This window comes from Chiroxiphia lanceolata, chromosome 20 (genome assembly GCF_009829145.1).
Source record: "Chiroxiphia lanceolata isolate bChiLan1 chromosome 20, bChiLan1.pri, whole genome shotgun sequence".
NCBI lineage: Eukaryota > Metazoa > Chordata > Aves > Passeriformes > Pipridae > Chiroxiphia > Chiroxiphia lanceolata.
Genome location: NC_045656.1, coordinates 4,578,873 through 4,604,589, shown reverse-complemented (window position 1 = coordinate 4,604,589; position 25,717 = coordinate 4,578,873). Strand labels below are relative to the sequence as shown.

The following is a 25,717-nucleotide window of genomic DNA, read 5'->3' as shown; positions in this document are numbered from 1 at the left end:
CAGCAAGGTCTGGCTCACATTTAAAACCAGCTGTAAATGTCTTTTGATCATTTTGTCCCGTGTGTGTGTGAAAGATTGTAAGAATCAGTTTAAAACTTAAACTGAGACAACAAGAAATTGAAAATAACGTGTCTGCTTGAGTTATTCAGCTCGGAAAGCAGCTGGACACAAAAGTCCCATGGCTACAGTGAAGGTACAAGATGTTGTCCTTGTTACATGGGAAAGGCAACTGAGGCCAGAGGGTGAGGGAATGGTGATTCAGTGGGCAGAGAAGGGGTCAGTCCTTCAGATTTTAGGGCCTTGTGGAATCCCACCAGCGCTGGAAATGTCAGTTAAGGATAACTAGATTAAGGAAATCTAGAGCACACCATAGTGATCTGCAGACAGGCAATGACAGGCCATTAATAGGCCTGGTAATATGGATTTGCATTAACTGTTTGGAGGTGTTTTGTAAGCCCCTTGGCCTCGTGTCAGAGCACTGAGCTGGTGCATTGTTCCAGCGCTGGAGTTACCGTTGTTGGTGTGAGTCCAGAGCTGCTGGGGTTGTGCAATGCTCCCAAGTCCTCGCTTTTCTCCCAGTTACCCTTCGAGTGGAAGTCCTTTCCTTGAGTTTGATAACAGCTATTAAATTTGAATGCACCCACTCAACTTTGCTGTGCTTCTCGGAAATAGGGCCAGGGGTTGTGTAACTTCCATTCATCCTTCCATGCAGACCAGTTAATTTCCATTATTGAGGTTTCCCAACATCATAACAGAGTTGCATTAATGTGGCTTATCTGTGATAACCAGTGCAAACTAGTGCAGGAAAATCCATGAACAGTGTTTAATTCAACCTGGTGAGGGAACATTACACCATTATACTCCACTAGTGGCACCATCTCTCAGCCTCCTGCTCCTCCTCACAGCTCTCCTGACCTGGGCCCTGGTGCTTGAGCCCCTGTATCTGCTGGAGTTGCCTGTTATGAGTTACCACCATCAGTTACTCTGTGATCTGAGCAAGCTGTGATATAACTTCACTAAATTCCCTCAATTCCCACCATTAGTGTGCAGTTGCCTATTTTTCTCGGGTAGCCAGCCCAGAGCTCACTGGTTCATCTTTCCTTTCCCATCACCCCAGTCACCCCATGAAGAAGGGCTGAAGGAGCTCACATGTTACCCAATGTAATCTTGCTGCTAGCTGACATTTCTCCTCCTCCTCCACTCATTTATCCCAAATCCCTTCCTTTTCAGATCCCTTCATTTCCTCCTGCTCTCAGTTTTTAAGCCTTCTCTTATGTGACTTAGTGTCTAGAACAGCTTCCCTCTGTACTCCTCTCCCCTTTCAAATCCTTCCTTAAACCACAGCCACTTCAGCAAGTCCTCCTTTTCAGAGCAGTAATCCCCAGTTATGCCGTAGCCCACAAACATTATCTGGTGTCATGTCAAGCACGTGTTCAGCCTCTCAGGAAGTCTGGGGAGGTTTCTGAGATGGGGCAGAGCTTCTAAATCCCTTTGAAATGTCGCAGGCACCTCATTCCCTTTGGTTCAAACCCCCAGTTCTCCTCCTGGGGCAGGGTGTGTGTATTGGTGCTGGTGCCACAGTGCAGCACCACCACCCAGAGCCAGGAGAGGTTTGTGTTGAACCCCTGATCCCTGGAATCACAGTGATCCAAAGCTTGTGCCCCATGCTGAGATGGGCTGATTCTGGTGTGTCTCGTGGGGCTGGTTCTGGCTCCGTTGCTCCTTCCCAGATGTGAATTTTGAGAAGGGAAGAACTTGCTGTGTCTGTCTCACGTTAGGGATCCCACATCATCAGTATCTATCTCCTTGTGACTGACTGGGATTCCTCCCGGTGGGATCAGCAGCAGGGCTGTAGATGCTGTGCTTCTCAGTAACCTGCTGTGGAACAGGTTTGCTACCAGGTGTATCTGCCAAGCAGATGGATTCCCTCTGCTCCCAGGGAGGCTGTTGCTGTGAGAGTCCTGCACAAAAGGTGACATTGAGCATCCTGGACACGTCAGGAATACTTAGCCTGCTGTGTTTCTCAAAAGAAAAGATAGCTGAGCTGGGATTTAAGAGCGGGGTGGCGTGGTCATAAAGGGGTTTAGGACCAGGACTAGGCATGGGTGTGACCATGGGATAACCATGTGTGCAGAGCAGAGAAGTAATTCAGGTGATGGTGGGTCTGCTCTTACATCCCTGAGAGTCTGGGTGTTCACACAGGGACCCCCAGCAGTCCTACACTGGGCTCAGGAAAACTCAGTGCTAAAATCTCTGTGGGAGCCTCTCGGGTCCTAAGTCCTAAACATGCTTGAAAACTTGCAGTCCCTCAGATTTTGGTCCATTACATTTGCTCCTCATGTTGTGGTTTAATTCCAAGGAGCATCTTCAGGAACAGTCTGTGAGGAGATGGGACTCTCACAGTGGCTGTTCCAGGTGCAGCTCCCAGGTGACTTTGCCTGATAAAAACTGCTCCCCAAATAAATGTGAATTGTCAGCCATGGTCAGGCCTTAATGAGAGCTGGGCTAGATTCAGCTCTGTTAGAAACCCACCTCAAGGGGTAAAAAAACCCCTAACATGTCCATGTTTATCCAGGAGGGTGAAACACAACTGTCCTGGGGAGGGATTGTGGTCCCCAGGCTCAGGTTGGGCTCACTCCGGACTCTCTCCCCTCAAGCAACAGCTGGCAGCAGATCCCACACAGCACATTTGTGGGATATGTTCCCTTCCATTAGAAAGATGAAAGGTAAAAGAAGGAGAGAAGGCTAATCCTGATCGATTGCCAAAATCATAAAATGCTGAGGGAGAGAAAGAGAGAGAGGGAGAGAGAGAGAGAGAGAGAGAGAGAGAGAGAGAGAGAGAGAGAGAGAGAGAGAGAGAGAGAGAGAGAGAGAGAGAGAGAGAGAGAGAGAGAGAGAGAGAGAGCAAGGGAGAAACCTGCTGCAAATTAACCAGTGAGCCCGAGCTGGAGCTGGGGATTAAACCCAGGGCTGCAGAATTCCAGGCAATTCCTGTGAGCAGGAGGCCACTTGCATGTGCTGGCTCCCTGCTCTGGCTGCTCCTCTCCGAGGCAGCAGAGCTGCTTGCAAAGTGTCAGAGTGGCAAAATTGGGGCCAGTCAGAGCTGCCTTTGGCAGCACTGCAGTGCAGGGGAGCCCTGGAGTGACTGTGGGATGCAGGATCACATCCCCTCCTGCTGCCCTGGGACACTGGGGCCGCCTCAGAGCTCCCTCGGGAGCTCCTCGTGGAATTACCTTGTGGAATTCCTGCCCTGGGTGGGGCCGGGGGGGTCACTGGCTGGGGGTTGTGCAGGAGGGAGGTGGATGAACAGCAGAGGATGAACAGTGAGAGGGGACAGGCTTTCCATTACAGAAAGCTCTGGATTTATTTCTGTTCATTCACTGCAAGTCAGAATCCATTCTCTTCATCTTTATTCTTCCATGCCGTGACACCTTTAAAATCCATGGTACATTTAACTTCTGATTTTCATTTAATACCTTTTAAAGTGATCTAATGCAGACAGATTACAGACAGTGAGGGTTACTGTCCTTTGGTGGAAATACCCTGTTTAATAAAATATTGTAAGACAGATTGGCCACTCCATGCATTAAAAAAAGAGAAAGATATACTAAGTTTAGATGCTATAGCAGTAAAACTTTGTAGGCTTATCAATTCTGGACAGTCATACTCTCCTGAAGTTTTCACATCACCTTGCAAAGGCAGCCAGCTATCCTGGTTTGGAAATCAGAACCAGTTGTTTTTGCAGTTTGCAGTATTTAATGTAGATCTATGTAAATTGCTAGGGGAGGGGGAGGAAAGCAGTTTGATCTTAAAATATAATTTGGATTGTTCTCATCTTTTCCTGTAAAGGCTGTTTTGATCATTTGTTGCCACCTCCCAGTTTTCAAACACCTCAGTCTCAAAAAGTTCTGATACTTTTAAAGATAAGGATCAAATTTTATGTATTTTTGTCTCTTAGTTCTCATGCCTTTGACATTCAGGTTTGCAAACTTCCCCTATCAAAGGGCTTTAACATCTTTTTTTTTTTTTTTTTTATTTTTAAATGAAAATTGACATTCTCATTTGTGACTGTAGGAGCCAAGACTTTAAGAAAAATGCCAAATACCACAATACCTATGGGAATTTGCAACCTTATTATTAATAATGGGCGCCTCTCACTTCTCTTCCAGCCTCCTGAGATTTTGATGTTTCATCTAAATCCACCCAAATTCCTGTGATCTTTAAAGGTGGGGAAACAGTGGAAAAGTACTTCCTCGAGAGAAGAACTGATTACAAAGCATGGATCTGGTTTCCAGTTTGAACCTCTTTAAACATCAAATATTTTCAGGTCTAAGCTTTGTTTTTTTCCCCCCACTTCTTTTTTGTTTTACTGGCAGAATGAAGAATTTGATTTAACGTTATATGCCTGGAAAAAATAAAGCATTTAATTTACATTTTACAAGGCAGTTATTGCAGGTTAATTAAATATCAATTGAATGTTATAGGCCATATTAAGATTTATTAATAACCCAGCAGATAAATCTCCCCGGAATTCAATTAAATGAAAATCACATAAAAATATATGTGCAATTTTATTCATATAGTGCATAAAACTCGTGAATTATAGCGCAGCATTGTACAGTAAGTTGATTAATGGGAATTAATTGCTGAAACAGAGAAAAATCAATTTAAACTTTCTGTAGCAGCTATAGGAAGCACGGTATGGTCCTCCCACAGCCTTGGAAAGCTGAGCCCGTGTCTGCACTCTGTACCACGGGATGAATCTTGGAATAAATGTGCTTCCTCTCCTTTCAACTGCTTTAGCTCAGCGTTTTGGGCTTGGAGAAAGGAACCAGTCACCGTTGCCAGCACGTTCTGGGGAGATCATGGTAGGACTGAGGCCTTTTGAGGGGAAAGCAGCAGCACAGCGACACGGGCGGGTGTCCCTGGCACTGAGGGTGCACGTGGGGTCGTGCCTGGTGCCACAGGCAGGTCCCTCTGCCAGGGAGAGGCTCACGGGTGTATCCAGAGGTTTGGGACTGTTTGGGCCGATGGATTATGGAGACTTTTGCCCTCGATGCTGTCTCAGGTCCCTCTCTAAGCGCTCCCGAGGCAGTTGGCAGTGGGAGCTCTGGTCGTCTGCGAGGCCGGGAGCAGAGGAGCGTGTGGGGCTTTAACCAGGATTTGCGAGTGGCTCAAGGCCCGTTTGGGGAAGCAAAGCTTCCGACATCGGAGATGAGGTTCAGGAGCCGGACTTGGAAAATCTCTTTCCAATATTTGCAGGCCGATGGAGGCCTGGCTTGCTGCCATCTGTTCCCTGCACATCCTGTGTTAAATACTGTCAATATGAGATTATGTTCCAATTACGGTACCAGACTGACTGGTTTAACTCCTACCAGGAATCTGTTTTCCTTTATTACTATGCACTAACTCCGTGACTGATGTACCAGACACCAAAAGAGATGGTCTCTGCCCAGAGGGCTTTGTCTGACGGGAACACGCCGGGAGAAGACGGAACGCGGCAGAAAATGCAGATGAATGAGTAACTCGGTTGAGATTCTCTTTTTAATTTGGGGATCCTTTGCTTGGTTTTGTGCTTGGCTTGAGTTGTGATATTACTAAATTCGCTTCCTTCAGACGTTGCACAAGAACAGAGACTTCCACAGAAACTCAAACAGGGTTAGGCATGTGGCTCTTTGAAGTGTGCGTGTTGGGGGGTGAGCGCTCAGCGCACACATGGGAATATTGCAGGATGGAAAACAGAGGGAGAGCCACGTTCCAGCTCAGACAACAACTCCAGCTTGTCCTGGGGAAGTTTAGCCATGTTTAAAATACAGCAGGTGTCTTTCTGTCAGTGCACTCCTTGCTCATCCTCCCTGCTCCTGCAGCAGAGATTGCCTGCATCTGTCTCCTCTGTGCTCCAGCTCTGCTTCTCCCTGCAATAGTTGTCAGGGATATTAGCATTAAATACTTACTGCCTGGCTTAACTAAGGGGTAAGATAGGATTTAATTTGTATGGCTGAAATCCAATTATATAATGGAGCCCCTGGGGGAAGCAGTTATACCTGCTGAATCTCTTGGATGAGTAATTGTGCACAAAGGCTCCTCTCCAGAAGTAGAAACAGATCTGAAATATTTTTTCTTTTCTCTCCTTTTTTTTTTTTTTTTTTTTTGCTGCTGCTGCTGTTACATAATAGGGCTGAGACCCTGAAAAGAAAAGCCAATGACAACCCAATGCAGTAGAAAGAATTAAAGCATTGCCAGGGGAAAACAAGTTATAATCTGATAAAATCAAGGATCTAACAGGAAGTCTGCTGCAGCATTAGCTTGGAGGAGCCAAAAGGCAGGGCAGCCAAAGGAAGCTTACTCATCTTTTTGGAAAGCAGCACAGAGGCTTTGCTGTCTAACTTTTCCCCCCATTTCTGCCATGAACAGGGAAGGGGAATCCTCTACTTGCTTTTGTCAAAGCTTGGGAGGTGGGTAGGTATGAAAAAAAAGCTGAGCAGCCAACTAATTCAGATGCTTTTGAAAAATGCTGCACTTAACCACCTTTGAAAATCCCTGCTGCTTATCCTGCATGTCATCTGCATCCTGATAAGCATCAGAATCAGAGGTGATGATGAGCAGGACAGGAACAAAAGCATGATGAGGTTCCCAGCGAGGTTTCTGAAAGCAGGCAAGTTTGTAAGGCATTAATCTCTGGGATAGTACTGGGGCTTGACAACTCTCCCATCTGATATCTCCAGCAGCTCCAAATCCCACAAAGGAGCACACTCAGGGCTCTGAATGGGACCGGAGGCACCGGCGTGTTGTTCTTGTGCAAGCGTTCCCGGGGCTCGGGGTGCCAGATTTAATTCTATTTTTAAACACAGAAAGCAAACTTTGATTCTTTTCTAACGAGTTCTGAGTGGAAAAATAAATTTCTCCATTCTCTTTGATTCCATGGCTACGGGAAGATAAAACTGCTTCCAGCCAGCCAAGGGAAGTCCAGAACTCCAAGCGCCCCAGACTGAGGACAGACCTGGCTGGACAGAGGCTCCCACCCCTGCCTGGGAAGGGATTTTAATTCTTTTTAAAAGCATCTAAAGCCCAGCGGGTGCAGCACAGGCTCCCACGAGGATGGTACCTGTTCCCAGACTCGCAGCTCCACCCAGTGGCTCTTTTTTGGCAGGATAAATCCATCGTTTCAGAAGCATTAAAAACCTGTTGAGGTCAACGCGGACACACCGGGGCGATGCCTCTGGCGATGTCCGCGAGGGATTGAGGGTGGATTTCTTCATCAAATTCTTAAAGGGCTGTCAGCTACCCCTTGGATAATGGCAAAAAAACTGCAAGGAGACTTCTAGCGAAAATAGAAAACCCAGGAATTTTATTACTCGCTTAAACACCCACCCCCCCCAATCACAAATGGTAGGGGGAAAAAAACAGTAGGGAGCTGCTCACTTACACACTTCAACCTTTCAAATTCTCTGTGAGCAGACTGCAACAGTTTTGCCCGAATTTATTTGTTATATGAAGTTAGTAATGAATTACCAGAGCGACTGATTTCTGATTTGCAAGCTCGTTTTGAAAAAGAGTGAATGTGAGAGTGAGTTTCAGCAAATGTAACTTGGCAGCTCACGCTGTATTGCTCCACTTTCCTTCCTGGGTAATTACAGGGACTAACAGGAAGCAAATTTTGATCATTTCTGTCAAGGATGCCATGCTGAAACTTGTTTTTTCCAAGATTATTGGGGTGCTTGTAATTAAAATAAGCTTTGATTTGTGCATGTGCACACTTTACTCTAGGAACACTTGAGATGGGTGTGTATTCACAGAACACAGAAGTGTGATACCAACAGAGTTAATTTTAGATTTGAACCAGCATTGTAAAAATGCCCCATTCCTCCAAGCTCGAGTGAAAACTGAAATCTCAGTTGTGCATAATGTAGATTTAGCAGCCCCTCCGTATGTCTTAAAAATAGAGAAGCCGATAAACTGATAGAAACCACAGTTTTGTTGTGAATTTTCTGAAAGTGCCTGTCCCCATCTGTGTTAGGAAAATATCATCTGTGAAACGCTGCTCCCAGATGGACTGTGGAGCTGCAGTGCCACGGAATGAGCTGAAGTGACCTCTCCCTCCTGAAGTTCAAACGTTATTTAGCATAAATGCAGCCCCTCAGGCCTTCACTTGAAGTTGCTGTTTGCCAGCACAGCAGCTGAACGTGGGCTTTAATCTGCTTTGCTTTGCTGCTGGAGTGCTGGGACAGACTTAAAAATATATGAGCCCCACCTTTGAGCTTGTAGACATCAGATCTCCATCCATGCAATTAGGAACTAAGCCTATACATTGTTAGCACAAGAGGTCGGAGGTTTCTTTTTAGAGGGGTGATATTTCTAAACAGATGTAATATTCTACGTGTCAAAAATAGCAGGAAGCATCTTGCAAAAGGTAGTTCTGGAAAAGAGGTTGATTTTTTTTTCTGTTTATTAAACCCTAAAGCAGAGCAAGAACTTTCTGGGTTTTCCTCATCTTCCCCAGAAGTATCACTTTTCGTACAAAAAAGTCTGCTTTTTACACAAAAGAATACCCTTTAGTGTATGAGCCAGTACAGACATCCCACCAGTTGTCTGAGGCCATGGCTCCTTAGGCTGTGGAACAAAACTGGTTAACTAATTTCACCAAAAAGGTGTTTTTTGGGCACCCTTTCTCATCTGAGCCTGTCTGTCCTGTCCCCTGGAGTGACCCCGTGCAGTGGTGACACCATGGGAGTGACTGAGGCCCAGGTGGCTGCAAGAGAGGAAGCTTTCAAATGCACCCCGGGTGTTTCACAGGAGAACACAAAACAGCTGAGATTTTGGCATGACAGGTGTATGTATTTGCAGCCTCAGAGTTTTGCTCCTTCTCTGTCTCAGCACCAGGATTTCTGTGGTTGCAAAGCTCCTGCCAGAGATCTGTGTGCGCTGCGAAGCTCAGGTGAAACCTGCCCGTGCGATGAGCGATCTCCTCACCCCAAAAGTGGGGATCAGTTCTTCTTCCCAGGAAGCTGGGAGGATTCCAGGTTCCCCACAGCTGCTCTCAGCCACTGGGCAGTTCTGTGCCTGCTCTCATTCCAGGTGAACAGGGGTTTGTACCCGAAATGCCTGGAGGCTTTGTCTGTCTCGTAGGAGAAGGTGGTGACTATTGTGTTCAGCAAAGGCAGGTTTAGGAAAGGCTGTGGCTTCCAGAAGGGCAACAAGATGACCCTGATTATTCTGTGCAGTTGTATCATTAACCACATCTTCCAGTAGGGGATGTGGGAGCCCAGTCTCACCGAGTGGTCTGCAGTGGACAGCAGCTGGTGCCTGACCAGGAAACCTTTCTTGGTTGGAGTGTCATCATAGGAATAGTACACTTGTCCTGCCAGTAAGCCTGGTTTCAGCTGCAAGTTCCTTGCTGCAAGGACATGCATCCATGCAACATTCCCTGGAGAAATAAGAGGGGGAGAGAAACAGGTATTCAGGAGGAGCTGATTTTCCCTGTTTGCTGTAGGATGAGTACATTGGATCTGCCAGCCTCAGTGCTGGGAAGCAGAGCACTCATGGGAAGCAGAGCACTCATGGTGTGCTCAGCTGCACTGTAGAGAGACTGAGGAGTTAATCCAGGCCTCCAAGATCCTTTAAACCTTTGGTCTCCTCTTTGAGCTGGACAATTAATGTGCCTCGTGATCCTGGTTCATGTGAAGGGAAAGGGCAGTGTTTTGTAGTGAGAGGAGGATGAATGAGAGTCAGTGCTCGAGGGTTTTATTCCTGGCTCTGCTGTGAGCCTTTGAAGAAGTCACTTGATTTATCTGGGCCTGATTCTTCTCTGAGAGCATTTTCAAAATACTGTTATCTGCACTTTTGGGAAAAGACATCTAAGTGTGCTGCACGGAAATGACTGAACCCCTGCATGATTTAATGGTGAGTTGTACTCCCTTGAAAGGCATTCAGCACCACAACAAACTCCTCCTGTAGGCTTTGTGAGTAGTTTCTCGTGCTTGCTAAAATCATTTATGTAGTACAGCCTTTTCTGTAAGGAATTTGACAAGTAGTGGTAAGATGATTTCTTCTAATGAAGAAGAAATTAAGTATCTTTTCAAAGCAAAAACATCTTCAAAATATTACCTGAATTTCTCTCTCTGCCCCCCCATATACCCCCTAAAACATTTACCAAGGAAAAAAACCAAAGGAAAACTGTCATAGTGAGCAGCTGCCTGAAAAATTCTTTAGTTTTGTGGCTGTAAGAACATTTGTGCTCGTTGACCACATTCATCTCTCTGTCTTGGGAGATTATGGTTAAGGTGATGTGTAAAACCCCCTGTGGCTGAAGCAGGCAAAGAGCTCAGTCCCTCACCCACGTAGGTGTGATTCCTCTCCGAGTCCTCAGGCTCCAGGAAGTTCAGGACACCCTTCCTGGCCTTGGCCCCCCGGTAGAGCTCCAGGAGAAACGCTGCCTTCTCCCCATACACGGTGTTGGCTCGGATGATGCAGGTGGTGAGTTTACCACCATGGCTCAGCTGGAAAATGGGGGAGGGATGTTAGTGAGGGATGGACTCAGAGGTGAAATTCTTCCACTGCGGGTTTGCCAGATAAAACCTGGGAATATTGGCCTAGAGGAGCTGCCATTTGCAGAGGTGCTCTGGATGTTTGGGACATGGTTCGGGTGCCTAAAAATGTCAGGAGGTGCCCAGTTTGATTCTACTTGTGTTTTTCATGGCTCACCTGCACCCACACATGCTCCCTGAGATGTGCTGGATGGAGGGTGTGCTGGTGGCATGAACTCTTCTGCAGTTGTGATGTATAAATGAGTTTTTGCAACAATTAAAATCGGGTACCAGAGGAGACCAACCAAGCTGAGTGGCCTCAAACTGTAACAGGGGGAGAGATGCTCTAGGCAGTGATTTAGGACACAGGTCTCATTTTTACATTCTGCTTCATTCCCTAGAACTCCTCTGCCTGCTGACTGCCCTGGCACTCTCAAAGACTGGCCAGCTGCCTTAGGTAGGGGGCTGACTCTGGATGCACCAATATTTTTGGTTCTGAAGTCACTCAGACATGCCTGGAAATTATACTTTTATGCAGTATGAACCAGGTGAACCTGGTTTCTTCAACCCTGATTTAGCACAGCTCTTTCCAAAGTCACAGTCCTGCTGGAGCTAAAGCATGGGCTCAAAGGGAAGCATCCTTTGATCCTGCCAGAGTTTGGCAGCTTCCTGCTGGTGTGGGAATACTGGGCTTTGGGAAGCTTAGGACATTGTGGTTTGTGCATCAAATCAAGGCAGCAGTTGGATAAACACTTAGACAGGAGCTGTGGGGTCTTTTTAACCAACTCCCTCCTTTCCCCATCCTGTGCTGTAATTCCAGGGGTGCTGCTGTTGGATTTGGTACCTTTTTTCCGTTGGCTTCAAGTACAAGTTTTTCTGCCATGGCTTTTGTCTTCCCATAGGGCAGCTCCACTTCCCCACTGTACTCAGTGTCCTCATTTCCTCTGGAACACATTGGGAGAGATGGTGAGTGACCACAGGGGTTGGAGACATCTGTCCCAGCGGGATTTCCTCTGCAGTCCCTGCTCCCCAGGGACTGCTGCTGGCTGGCAGTTATGGGAATCTGAGATCCCTGCTGCAGTCTGGGAGAAGTAAGGCCCCAAGAAACACCAGGTGGTCCATGGTGTTCACATCCAGGTTGGCATGAGGGCACTGGTTTGATTTCTGAGAGCTGGGTTTGGTTTTGTCCAAGAGTGCGATGGAAGCAAATAATATCCCAGTGGGCAAATTAGAAGGCAGTGGAGTTACATTGTTCAGCCACTCACAGAAGCTGAACAAGGTGAAAAGAGCATAAGAAGATGGGAGGCAGGAAAAATGAGAGCAATCCTGCTTCATTTTTTCATTAGAGGCAGAGAAAAGCCTCTCATGAGCCATAAACTAAAAGGAGAAGCTACTGCTTAATTTTCTCACAGAGTTGATTAAAGTTGGGAGGCATTTGCTGGGGATGTGATAGAGCTGCTGGTGATCTGGAAGACTTGCAATCAGCAGGTTTGTGCTGGGATTGTTCCTTCATCTCCCCTAACAAATTAAGTTTGAGGGGAAGGCAAAGCAATGACCCACAATTAAGGGCAAGCAGGGCTCCAGCCGTGCTGGGGACACTGGGTTGTGGCTGTGGAAGACAACGTGCTCCCCAGCCTGCTACCTCACAGCTGCAGAGGGGAAACCCTTGGGAACTAAAGTGAATCTGGCCTCACAGGGCCTGAAATAATTCCAAGGAGAAACAAGAGAGCAGCTCTATTCCTCACCAGGCTGAAGGTGTTTTGTCCCAGTGGTTCTAGATCAGACTAGTTCTTCACTAATTTGGATTTGCTTAAGCAAATCTAGTGGGCTCTGGAGGGGCTGGGGAGTGAAGAAACCTTGTTTGAAGCATTGGGAAGGACCAGCCATGAATACTGTGTGGGTACTTGCTCCCCTGCTGCCATGACTAGCATGGATCAGCTCTCTCTCCCTCTGTGTGCTGCAAGAGACTTTCTTCCCATTTTTAAATTCATTTACTCTGTATTTTGCTCTCCAAGAGAAATCCACTCCAGGCAAACCCAGGACTCTGCCAGGCACGGGGTACCCCATGCAGGGCAGTGGGGAATTATCCTGCTCCTTTGGCAGATGGGGCTTGGATGCACCTCTTGGAAGGGTGGAGTGGCCTGTGATGAGTTCACACAGCAGATCTGCAGCAGAGGTGTTTTTGTCAAACACTGGGCCCCGGGAGGGCCAGCTCTGTCTCAGGCTCCCTGTCTGACCTTGGGCTACTTGCTTTCTCTTTTCTCTGCTCAGATCTCCATGTGTAAAACGTGGATAATGCTGCTGCCTTGCTCCTGCCTGTTCAGCAGCCCAGTGTGTTGTGTGCCAGGTATCCCAGCTGTGATCAGGGGCTTCTTGTGCTGCAGCAACAGAAATAAATTAGGAGCATCACAAATGCAGCCTCCTCGCACACCCAGGGCTTTTATCACAAAACCCTCCTCCCTTTCCCCGTGTTTACAGGTGATGAGCAAGAGACAAACCGATAAACAAGCGAAACAAAAGATAGATTGTGCAGGGTTTGTTGCAAGCCCGGGAGAGGCCCAAGACAATTAGGAGGGGTTATCTAGAAGTTCTAGTTTTAATTGCCTTTTTTTTTTTTTTTTCCCAGTCCGATTTTTTTTTTTCCTTGCCTCGCAAAGCTTTTAAAAAGCAGCAGCTTCACAAAGGGGGCGAACCCAACCCGGCGTTCCGGGGCTGCAGCGCTCCACTCGTGTGCCTTCCCCCTCCCCTCCGGAGCTCGGGAGTAACAAAGAGCTCAGCACAATGCTCCTGCTTTTCAAAACGATCAGAGAGAACCGAACGCTAATCAGAGCGGAGCAGCGTTGTCAGGAGGGATCTCAGCGGTGGCTGTCCCGGGGGGATCGGGACTGACAGAGGCATTTTCTATTCTTGTCGGATGCTGAGGTGTGAGCGCCATCCCCGCACCCATCGCCCCGGCCAGAGACTCACCGGGCTTTGTCTGTGTCAACGTAAAAGGGAGTTAAATAAATTACAGGAGGAATGGTGGAGGAGGGGGACAGAGAAAAAAGGGGAAAGGCAGGCGGGATCGTGGACTGAGGGAGAGGGTGGAACAGGTTGGGTGGGGAAGGGGGAGATGAGAAGAGGAAGGGGAAAGGTGCTTTCAGTCTGGAAAACGGGGCCGTATTTCACTGCCCTCCAGCCATCCCTGGGCTCCCTGTTTAGGCAGGTTTTGACTGGGGGGCTGACCCTTCTCTCATTATGTAATTCCATTAGTTTGGAATCAAAATCACTGGAGAATGAAGACCACCCTCTTGAGCTTCCTCACAGCTTAATGGCAGAACCTGAGTGTGTTCTGCCAAATGCCTCAGAGGCTCTAGGTGTGCTTTTATTTGCATTTGTGGTGGGGAAGGGTTGGGATGCAATGGGCAGAGGATGTCCAGGTGTAACTCCACGAGCTTCAGCCCGGCTGGGTTTTGCTTGCCCCCACTGGTGCCACCATTACAAGCCAAAGGACTGTGCTCTCAGGCGAGATCTGGGGTCGGTTTTTTCTAGACATCTATTCACATCTGTCTCTTTAGTCTCAGGACTAAAATACTGACAAGGACGTGCCTGTATCTACATTCATTTTTAGAAATGACCTGGATATGCTAATGAACAAATTCTGTAGCTTTGCAGTGACACAGACTCTCTGGTGCTCGTGGTCCCAAGTGATTTGTTGCTCTCATGATTTTTTTTTTCCCCATAAGCCGGACATTTATTCTACAGATTTGGGTACTTAAACACTTTCCAAAACAACTGGGTTATGCCTTAGCTTACTTGTGAGGGTGAAATTTAGGCTTGTAGGTCATTTTAAGTTATATCTTAAGCAGCCTTTTCTAGCTGGGCTCAAATTTCTGGAGTGACTAAGCCAGCTGTGCCCAGCCTGGCTGCCTGGAGAGAAAAAACCCTGACTTTGAGCCAGTTCCCCTTGCACACAAGTTTCCATGGTTTGAGCATGGCCTGTGTGGCTACAAACCATGCATGGAACCAGCAAGGGCCCTTCCAATAGCACGTATCAGACTGCAGATATTTCTACCTGACCTCAAATTCGACCTAAAACCTCAGCTCCTGGTCTTCAGAAATAGCAGCCCTGTTGTCAGTGTGCAGGTACTGCTGACCCAGGAGTACCAAAGGTGTCCCAGTGCTGAGCCCTGAGTGGGAGTGGCAGCTGATTGTGACAGTCAGGTCTGGAGATCAAAGATCTGTAAGCAAAAAAACCCCTCAGAATTGTACTTTTGACCACTGTCTTTGTATTGTTGCAAATCCCACCTTTGCCACAGAGGGTTTTCTGAAGCTCTGCTGCTTCTTCTGGGTCTGTGGGTCGGTCTCATGGGAGCCACATGCAGAGATGGGTTGAGCACAGTGACCCAAAGTAGTGGCATCAGGAGCCCAGGAATCAGCCCTCATGAGCTTGTTGCCAGGAAAATGGATTTTGAGGGATAGAAGGACACAATTTACAGGTCAGACCCAGGTAACAGAAGGGTGTAACTACACCTGAATGCTGCAGGGAACCTTCACACCAACACATCTGTGCCCTGAGACTGTGTGGCCAAATTACTTTCTTCTGAGTTAGTGCTACATGAGATTTGCCCACATCTGATAGCAGGGCTGGGTACAGGCCTAATGGCAATTCCCTATGGAGCTGGGAAGAGGCGGGAGAATGTGTTGGCAGCAGTAGAGGGTCACCTGCCCTTTGGGTTGACTGTAAGGGGAAGAGCAAAAACTGTGACCTGACAGCAGGATGCAACTTGACCATGTCCCAAACCTCAAACATCTGAGACCTTCTCTGATGCTGATTTTAGGGCTCAGAGGAGCAGGGCTGTGCACGTGGGGACAGCCTGGAGGTGCAGCTGGGCCATACAGCTCCCACCCAACCCTTTCAGTCATTGCTATCACAGCTGGCCAGGCTCAGGTCAGGAAGGGGTGGTTCCTGAAAGGGAAGAGCAGCAAGGAAGGATTTTCAAGGAAGAGAAGAGGAATAGACAGGAAAGGCAACACATATCTCCTTTGTAGCCACAGCTGAATTCTCCACCTGGTTGCAGTTTCATTGCTGTTTAACTGGAAATCCAGAAGGATGGAGAAGATTTGCTCTTCCTCACCTGAACATGGGCTCGCACGAGGTGTTGGGTCCCACCGCGGCAACGGAGCTCGTGTGGACAAGGTATGGAACATCCAGGGCACAGCAGGCCCTCAGCACATTTTCAGTACCTGTGGGGCAGGTTGGGAAGGACAGGCATCAAACACCTTGCCTTGATTCCTCTTGTTCAGGAAGGACAAATGTTAACCACCTTGGCTTGGTTTCTCTGGTGCGACTCAAAAGAGATTTCCTGGCTTGGGGTGCTGACACTTGGGGCAGATCCAGCTTTATTGTGGCTGGAAAGATGCAAAGCCACAGGTCAGGGCTACAGTTCCTTGGATGTGTTTGCATGGGAATGGATGGTTTATAGGAGTAGCAGTTCCATCTATAGCTTTATTGTGGCTTAACCTCTGTGGCCATTGGGCACTGACTTAACTTGCACTTTCTAGTTGCTAACAAAAAGGAAGCTGACAGCTTGGCAGAGCAGAACTCTTTGTTTTCCATCCTTTTTTTGATTTGTGGACAGACTGCTGGGTGAATTGCAGCCTTCTGGCAAAAGGCTCAGTGTTTTAGTTGCATGTGTGGCTCTGTAGAAGCCCTGCAGGGTGCTATAGGGTGAAACCATTGCAGCAGACCCTTGAGAGCTGCAGAATTTTAAATAAGATAGCAGGGGCAGCCCACAAGTCCACAGGAAAAACAGATGAATCCAAAGCATGGTTTGGTTTAAGGAAAGTTGGTCTGGCTGAACCTGTGGGTTGGGGTGTGTGTGGCTTTAGTTTGGTTGGTTTGGGGTGTTCTGTGGGTTCAGATATTTATGACTCTTCCAGGGGTGGTTTTTGCATTCCTTGTGATTTTGATTCAAGCTGATCTGTGAGAATCTCAGCGACAACAGCACAACCATGGCTGCATTCTGAGGGCCTTCAAATCTGACAGGGCAGATCTTGAAGGAAGCAGCTCGTAGGGTTGGTTTCCAGAAACCTCCATACTATTTATACTTGGCTAATCAGACTCTGCCCCTGAGCCTCCCTGCAGATCTTGTGTGGGAAGGCTTGTGATTCCTGTTCTCTTTGTTGTTAAAGGCATAATCTGAAATTACCAGGGAAATCCTGAGTTTAGGATAATTTCAGAGGGCATGAATCAGTGTGAAGTCCTGGTGGAAAAGGATCAATCTACTTCTCCATGAGCCTATCACAATATGTAAAGTTAGCTGAGAACCCCTGCTGAGAAACATCACTGGAAACAGCTAAAACCCATTCAGCTTGACAAAAAGCAGATTAAAAAGTCTTTAAGTGACTAGATGGAAAAAATAATTCTTGTAGAAGAGAATTCTTCAATCTAGTCAACAAGACTGTAACAGGATTCGGCAGCCAGTGGTTGAAACAGAGGAGAGAATCAAAGCAGAAGATGTAAATTTTTGCCAGAAATGGGAATTAACCACAGCCACACCACCATCCTCAGCATTGTTATGGCTTGCTGAAAGACATGATAGATAGCCCATTAACTTGCACCCTTAATTGGAGGCAACAAGTCTTTTGAAAAGGATTGGTCCAATTTAGCCACAAATTGTTGGGCTTAAGGCAATAATTGGATGAAATTCTGCAGCCTGAGCTGCACAGAGGAGCCAGCTAGAGGATTATATACTTGACCTGTTCTGACCCTATTTTTTTCCATGAAGTCTGCAGCAGGTATCAAATACCATTTTTTGTTCTTTCATCTGCTATGATTTTGACAGAAAAGTTTAGACTACTCTATCCCTTTGGGATTTGGAGAAGTCCTGGTGAGGGCAGCAGGTTTGTTTTAGGGAGGTCTACTTGAAGCCATCCAAGGGGAGGCAGAAATGCAGGACGGGCTCCATCCCAAATTGTGCCCCTGAGGGACACTCAGTCATGCTGGAAAATCTTTGCCTGTGTGGTTTTCTGGGAATGTCACAAACATCTGCAAGAGGTTTGGTTTGCTGAAGAGGGGAGTGCCCAGTGTTCTCTAAAAACCTGCCTGTGCTGAAGTACCTTGCTCACAGCAAGCACAGTGAAGAGGAAGGTCTCACAAAGCCATTACAAGGCAGTGGGAGGCCTCAGGCTCTGAATATTCTCAGTACACAAAGAGCACAACACAGGCTCTTAAAAGCATCTGGTTTTGAAAACAACAAAAAGAATTTAAATGTTACCCTTGAATGTATCAGCAAATAGTAGAAGCCCTAAGCAGTAACCGGGTTTGAGATATACATATAAAAAAAAAAATTAAATCCCTTCCCTTTGGTTAACGACTATTTTAGTAGCTAACAGCCTGAGGTGCCACTGGAATTGCTGCTGTAATAGGGATTTCATTATTTTTACAGCCTGTGCTTATTTCCTGGATTTATGAACAAATTTTCTTTGAGCAGATCTTGCACCGAACACAAACCTGGCTCTTGGTGGTCGGAAGGACGAGGTGTGGAGCTCTCAGTGGCACGTGGCTTGTAGGTACATGACAGCTGGGAGCTCTGACTGTGATTAAAATAACGTCACTCCCTTCTAGTGGGTGCAGTTCAAAGGGTACAGCCTTGTGCAGGTGTATACAGGGCTTTTTTTTATCCCTGGGAAGATGCCTAGAACAGGGTTTAACTTTTAATTGTTGTCCTTGTCACACACTAAACAGTTTCTTACCACTGTGGGCATGTTCTGGATCCCTTATTAGGGAAAGTTATACCCTGGACCAGAACAGCTGTATAATAGCTGAGCCCAGAGCTGATGTTTTGAGATGAGGAACAGCATGACCTGCCCTGAGCAAGGACAGAGGGGCAAAGGCAGAAACTTCTCCACTGGAAAAATAAGGTCCCGGGCACCTTTCCCATCTCATAGCAGAGTGGTGTGCGTGGAATTCAGGACAGGGTAGGGATTTCTGAGGGATCCTCCACATGAGCAGCTCAGGGAAGGGTCTGTGGCTGCAGCTGTGGGAGTGTCTTGACATGGAAACCCTCAGTGAAGAACTACCAGGCCAAAGTGAGAAGAGGACAGGGTTATTCCTCATGAACTGAAGCGAGGGATGGAATCCACGGGGAGCACAAAACCTGAGCGGGTGTTCGTCGCAGCCTCTCGTGTGACCGCACCAGGGTGTGTGAGGAAGCTCAGGCTGGGTTTAATTCCTTGTTTTCCAGAACTTACCCCCCACGTTGACGGCTCTCATCTCCCAGAAGGGCACTGTGCCTCTGTAGTCCACGAGGGCAGCCGTGTGGATCACCACGTGCACCCCCTGCATGGCAGCCAGGAGCGCCTCGGAGTCCCGGACGTCTCCTTTCACCACTGTCACACGAGTGGTGGCTGTGGGAAAAGAACAGAACCACAGATGCAAGGGGGGAAAAAAAAAAAAAGTACAAACCAACATCCTCACCTTCCTGCAGAGCGAGGATCCTGCGTGCAAAGCTTTGCTGTCTGCAGGGCAAGGCCGTGACTGTACCGATGGAATACGTCACGCCAGGGGGAAATTCATCCCTGTTTCCGAGCCCCAAGAAGCCAGATGTGCATCTGGTTTGATTCAGCACAGCACTCTGCATGAACAGTGGGCCAGAATAGCTGTGTCTGTCATGGCAAATCCCCTGTCTGCATCCAAGGATAGTGCTGAGAGCAGGAGACACTCGGCCCAGATGGTCACAGGGCTGCTCCAGTCCCTGGGGATTTGGGAAGCTGGACACTTTTTTTTTTTGCTGGACACTTTCCTTCAGACAGAGGATTTTTAGGGGATTGCTGGGAATAACACCAGGGGAGTTCAAGGGGCATTGCACAGAGCTTTATTTAAATTGCAAACACCGTAGATGGGAGGGGAAAATAATGTAACAGGTATTAAAAGTTTCATAGGAAATTCCTCTCTTTGAGCCACTCAGAAGGAATTTTTCCCCTATCTCCTTTCTCCCCCTTCTTCTTCCTCGACATAGCTTTCCATACATAGCTACTCTTGGCATCTACTACTAATTTTCTTGCTTTGAGACAGCGTTGCAATGTTTAAGTAGGATTTTTCCCTTTTTCCTTTCGTGTAGTTGGGAACAGGCCAGCAAGGAGCTGGGGTTAGGAGGCCATACTCCTTGGGGATTTGCAATAAGGCAGTCACAGGATTGCTTTGGGAAGGAGAAGTCTCCTCTGCCCTGGACTGGTGGCTGTCTGGAGAGCTCAATGCATCCCGGGATCAGGGCAGGGATTTCTGAAGGATCCTCCACGTGAGCAGCTCAGGGAAAGGTCTGTGGCTGCAGCTGTGGAAGGGTTATGACATGGAAACCCTCAGTGAAGAACTACTAGGAGAAGGTGGGAAGAGAACAGGGTTATTCCTCGTGAACTAAAGGGAGGGACAGCATCCAACACAGCAGCTCTGAATGTTTTCTGAGCAGCATGGGATGGAGAAGAAGGCTGGAATTCTACAAAAGGGTCAGGCTGCTTTCTTAATTATCATAGCCAAGATTTGGTGGACTCACACTCAATATTCTTAATTAATATTGAATGATAATACTAAAAATGATTCAATATTAAAGCACAGAGTTGCTTCAGTGAGAATAGAGGGGAAAAAGAAAGGAGTTGTCCATGTAGCAGAGGTAAAACAATTGCCCAGAGGACCAGGGTGTCAGTAGACTCTTGGGGGGTTTTTCTGCTTCTCTGTGGTTTGGGAAAGCCTGGAACCCATCAGGTTGAAGTGTTAAATAGTCTTTTTTACATCATCTGTCTTAGGGCAGCTGTGTAAGGCAACCATGAGAAATTTTCAGATTGATAAGAGCTATAAGGAGGTGATGGGTGTAACTGCAGCCCTGTTGCATTATCAGCTACTGTGGAGAACTTTTGAAGGCACTGGAAAACTGCAGTAGAGCAAATGAAACACCTGTGCTCAGAAAGGAGGTGAAGAAGAGCCGGGAAATTCCAGAATATTTTGATTTCAACCCCAGGAAATCCAGGAGCACACACTAAAATGACATGTGTGTGAGCACCTGTGGGGTAATAAGGAGAACAGCAGCAGCTGACAAGGATTTGTCAAGAACAAATCAAGTCAGATAAACCTCCTTTGTTCTCATGACAAGGTAACAGGCTGCAGGGATATCTGTGGAACAGGTTGATGCCATCTATCTTGATTTTAGGAGGGCTTTGGAAACTGTGTCATTCTCGTGAGTGGGTCAGGAAAACACAGGGCTAAATCAGCCCCATTAGGGAGAGCACAAAGCCAGGGAATCACGGTTCCCAGGGAAATGCCAGCTGTGGTAGGTGCCTGCCCTGGGGCTCTCCAGGGCTTATTGCTGTATTGGAGTCTTTTTTTTATTGTTTTCATCAAGAATCTGGCAGATTTGTTCATTAAATCAGCAGATAACATCAGACAGGGAGGGACTGGAAGATTAGAGAATGAGCTGAGTGTAACTCAGAGAGGCTGGAAAAGAAAGAGGAAGTTTGATAGGAACAAAGAGAAGTTGTTGGGCTGAGCAGGGAGGAGGCAGCAGGTCTTCATGAAAGGGTTAAATTGGGCCAGGGCAGCTCAGGAGCTGTTGCCTGTTGGCAGGGTCCTTGTGATTGGGGAAAAAAGGCATCACTGTAGTGACAGGGGAAACAGGAGGAGATATTCCAGGATGGAAGGCACAAATCCATCAGCTTTACACAGCAGTGGGAAGGCCACAACTGGTCCCTCTGCCCAAACCTCAATGCCCCTCTTCGAGAAGGGAGCAACACCAGTGCCTGAGGTACTGATGGAGTGGAGGAGGAAGGAGGGAGTGCTCGTTTAGCCAAAAGGAGAAACCAGTATGGAGTGGAAGGAGGTGGTTTTTAGATGATGATCATCGTTGTAAAAAAAATTACAGTAATAGTGTAACACCTATTCTAAGGGTGGATGAGAAATGAAGGACTCCAAGTGCAGATTAGGCTGTACCACAGCAGTGGCCTGGTGCTGCAGAGATAAATGGGCTGCCTGAGGTGGCCTGGGGACAGGACAGACAAACATCTGCAGGGCTGGTCTGCCTTGGGGCAGAGGGATGGGGTTGGGATGGTCCCTCAGGCTGCTCCTGCCTTGTTTGCTGTGGTGTCAGGCCACAGACCACTCCTGGAGCCTGGATTATGGCACCTCCCTATGGTTTAAACAGCTTCTTCTTCAATTGTGGGTGCTTTTAAGGCAATTGGCTCCCTGAAACCCGGGGAAACCAGTCTGTTGAGTTCATCTGCCAGGGAGGGTTTCTGACAGTGATATTTCCCTGGGAGTCTTCTAAGTGTCTCTTCTATCGATATCTCCCCACAGATGGGACCTCCCTTATCACTTTTGCCTCTCTCAAAGCAGGCTGAAAGTTTGGGCAGTCAGACAGAGGGGACCCAGCCCACCATTACCTGAGCTGCCTTGGCTTCTTTTGCTTGGGTATTCCTGAATCCAGTAAAACAGGTTGTTTTTCCCCAATGCATCTCACTGTACTCAACCCCGGACGAAGGCAGCTCTCAGAATATGATCAAATGGATTAATTTAGTATCTCTGAGAGTGTTTACTGAGACTCACCTCTTCCTTCATATGCACAGGAAGGCTGCTGTAGGTTTCTCCCAATTATTTCCATAATTTATTTCACAATACCTGCAGCAGATGCTGAGTTTCTCTTCTATTATTGTCAGGATTTTTATCTTTCAGAATTGGTGACTGGTTGGAGCAGTTCAGGAGGATGTTTTTGTGTCCCTTTGCTGTCAGTCAGACTGGTTGAGCAGAAGCAACTGGGCAGCCAAGTTCCCCTGTCACGTACTCAGTGTGCACATTGCTCCTTACAACTGATCCCTGTGATATCTCTGGAGGGTACAGGCTATGGATCTTTTTTTTTCTTTGATTTAGTCCTGTGCTGAAAAACCTTTCAGAGCTGGAAGTTGTTCTTTATCCAGTCTGTTTAACCCCGTGCCTGTAACTGTGGCATCTCCAACATTATTCCATCTGCCATGAAAGGGAGGGTTCTGGCCACCAAATAGATGGTGATGCTCTTTTCTTACCTGTGGTGAGATTTTCTACTTCTCCTTTTGCTACTGAATCAAAAACTCTGACTTCTTTGATGTAGTCTTGTTCAGACAGGAGCTCTACGATCTTCTCCCCAATAAACCCACATCCTCCTGTCACCAGGTAGACCCAGGCCCCATCCATTTCTGAAGATGTTTCTGAGGTTGAAGGTGGCTGCCGGGATCCTTCTGTGCTCTGCTGAGCTCTCAGCCAGTGTGTTTTCTGAACTAAGTCTAAAGTTTAGCTGTCATAGAACGGTGCTGGCTGAACATTAACTCCGTCCAGTTACACATAAATCAGGTTTTCCTTGGCACAGTCCCACAGATTTGCCACAGGCCCATCCTGGGCCCTCTGACTCAGCCTTTCCCTTCTCCCACAGTAGCCCATGATCAGCAGGGCAGCTCTGGATTGCCTTGGTATGTGGCCAGTCTCAGGCCAAAATCTGGATGCCAGAAGTTTTCCATCCTGGACAGCCCTTTCCCACAGGCTGCTCTGTCAGCTGTGGCCTCTGGGAGCTGCACAAAGGCTGTGTGTGCTGGAGGGGTGCTCAGGGCAGCCAGTTGTCAGTGTGAAGGTCCAAAGACCTCGTCCCCAGGCACTGGTGATCTGTGGAGAGGCTGCAGAGCACAGATCCCTCCAGTGCTGAGCTGGGTCATGCACAGCACAGACAGGGCCAGAGGTTTTGTGGTCACTAGTTCTCCCAGTCTGAGGATCTGGTGTGGCTGTCCTGGATGGATGCTGCTCTCAGTTGGAATACACACACTCTCATGTATATTTAGGAAGGGAAAGTTGTCTCTTAATGTGAAAACTGTCTAGCACTAAAAGTTCTGCCACATCCTTTGTTAGAAAAGTTCCTTCTCATCATCAGTAAAAGAGGGCCCTGCCGTGTTTTCCCTGCCAGCTGTGGCTGATACACCTTTCCTTGTCCAGCCATGGAGAATGTGTGTCGTTTAGTTTGCCATTGGATCAAAAAAAATCAGATGAGCTTTATCCAGGGTACTTGATCCTGTCCTAAGAGTGGCATGTGGAGTGGAAGACCTGTCCTGTTCTCTCTGTTTCTCCCATGAAGAGGCTCAGAGGCAACAAAGTCAGACCTGAGCAGCCCCAGGCTCTCTTTGATGCCAAGCAAACTGTCCTTAAGTCTGGAGTAGTCAAACTTTTTTTCAATCCATATTTGAACCAACTTGTCACCATTTTTGGTGAACTGTTTTCAGAGAGGTAACAATGGTAAATAGGGAAATACAATCTACTTGTTTACTTTTCCTTTATACAGTGTAGTCTAAAGTTGCTTTTCTGGCCTTAGAGTTGCTTGGGAAGTTTAGGGTGAGTTTGTTCCCATTTCAGGCTCACTGCTTTCCCCACTCCCAGGCTGAAATGTGGCAGCAATTCCAACTGTGTGAATGGTTGGGACCAGCCTTAGGCATTTGTGCTTGTCTGCCTGTAAAAAGGAAGGTGTAGAGCAACCTGCTGCTGAGAAGGTGGTTAATGAAGAGTTAAGGCAGAGAACTCAAAGAGTAGCTGTGTTTTGTTTGTGAATAAATAGTTTTCTTTTAATCAGCTCCTGCTGCAAGTTCAGTCTGTTCCCCTCTGCCATTGATTTTCTTGTGCTGCATTAAGCGTTAGGAGGAGTCTGTTCCCCTTGCTGTGATTACAATCAGTGGCCATAATGGCCCAGAGACCAACATGGGCCTGATGCTAATTTGGTGCCTGGCAGACCAGCACAGCCACAAATGTCCCAAGAAATTAATTTAGCCTTTTATCCAGCAACTCCCAATCTGTACAGTGGTGATTAACAGAACTGCCTTCCCTCAGAGGACTTTTTGCAAGGATAAATATATCGGAGTTGGAGGTGTTAGGACTCAAAAACCAAGATAAATACACCCTGAGAGACCCAGAGAAGTGCTGCATGGGAATGTTTGGCATCAAGTAACCTTGAGGATGTCCTCATCAGCGATGCAAAGAGCTGTGTGAAGCTGAGGCCTTGACTCTGTGGACATTTCTCAGTGTTTACAAGGCTCAGCCTTTGCTGCACTATTGGTATCTGCATATCTGAGTGTAATCTGATCAGTGGGGGAAAAACTGGCTGGCATTTCCATATCTCTTGTTTTTGTTAGGATATGAAAAACAAGTTCAGAAACCAGAACTGGCACATCTGTGACAGAAGCAGCCCAGGTCCTCTCCTACAGAGAGGAGAGCCTCCCTTTGCAAACAGAGGGGTGTTGCATTCAAATGGGAAGTTGTTCCCAGTGTAGGAAGGTTAAACAGGTCCCCACCCACATCCTCCTCTGATAGTTTGAATTGTCATCACAGTCATCACAGGAGGTGACTCCAGGGGTCTCCATGAGCCCAGAGGCACATTCAGAGAACACACAAAGGAGGAGGGAAACACCTGGAGGTACCAGGGTGGAGAATTCAGGGAGGGGGCCCAGGCAGCCCTTGCTGTCTTAGCTGAGCCAACTCAACTCCTTGAACTGGGAGGAAACTCATGGCAAGTGAGGCACCTTACAAATAACAACAGGGTTCAATTCATGCTGGTAAGCACTGCAGAATTCCCTCTCTGCCTTGTTCCTCTGCTGCATCACCCGTCCTCTGAGTGCCCTCTCTCAGCCAAGGCAGAGCTGTGATCCTGGATCTGTACTGACAGAAAACTCCTGCAGGAACACGAGGGCTGTCCCTGCAGGAAGCATCTGCCAGGTCCAGGTGGTGCCTCGCTCTGCAGTGCAAAGCAAGATGCTCAGAGGTGACATTACCTGAAGGCTCACCTGGGCTGCCTTTAGTTTAGGAACTGAACACCTCCCCAGGAGGGTGGGATGTGCCCCTGTGTTTGGCTGGTGGGGCTGGGAATGCAGAGAGGTGACTGAGTGTGTCCTGGAGACTGATCTCAGACCCCGTGGAGCAGCACAGCCAACACCTTCAGAGGAGTCAGTCCCACTGAGGGCAGGGAAACTGGGCACTTTTTGCCCATCCACCCCCATGGAAGGTGACCAGAAGCAGGGCCTTCACACACATCTTGTTTTTTAGATCTGCAAATATACAACCAAGGAAAGCTGAGCTGGCAGGAAGGAAAACCAGCTGCCCTGACTTCAGGCTGCAGTTTGCTTGAACTTGCCCTGAACTTTGCAAATAGAGGACACCTGACAAGGTA

The 25,717-nt window shown here is 47.6% G+C and overlaps 1 protein-coding gene across 1 annotated transcript; it reads right to left on the bottom strand.

The window, feature by feature from the left end:
* Positions 1-3,954: 3,954 nt before the first annotated feature.
* LOC116796801 (3 beta-hydroxysteroid dehydrogenase type 7-like) lies at positions 3,955-22,798 on the bottom strand. The gene is made up of 8 exons (XM_032707712.1): positions 22,569-22,798; positions 18,759-18,914; positions 15,641-15,749; positions 11,368-11,467; positions 10,334-10,496; positions 7,106-9,424; positions 6,045-6,186; positions 3,955-5,915 (listed from the first exon to the last, which is right to left on the bottom strand). The coding sequence occupies exons 1-6, from the start codon at positions 22,714-22,716 to the stop codon at positions 8,985-8,987; spliced, it is 1,116 nt and encodes a 371-aa protein (XP_032563603.1). The 5' UTR covers positions 22,717-22,798; the 3' UTR covers positions 3,955-5,915; positions 6,045-6,186; positions 7,106-8,984.
* Between the last annotated feature and the right edge of the window lie 2,919 nt (positions 22,799-25,717).

Excerpts from the sequence above, each read along its gene's own strand:
- LOC116796801 (XM_032707712.1), bottom strand. The coding sequence starts at position 22,716 with ATGGATGGGGCCTGGGTCTACCTGGTGACAGGAGGATGTGGGTTTATT. Across the intron at positions 15,750-18,758 it reads GAGAGCCGTCAACGTGGGGG|GTACTGAAAATGTGCTGAGG; the intron begins GTAAGTTCTGGA and ends CCTGCCCCACAG. Across the intron at positions 11,468-15,640 it reads TCGTGCGAGCCCATGTTCAG|AGGAAATGAGGACACTGAGT; the intron begins GTGAGGAAGAGC and ends AATGTGTTCCAG.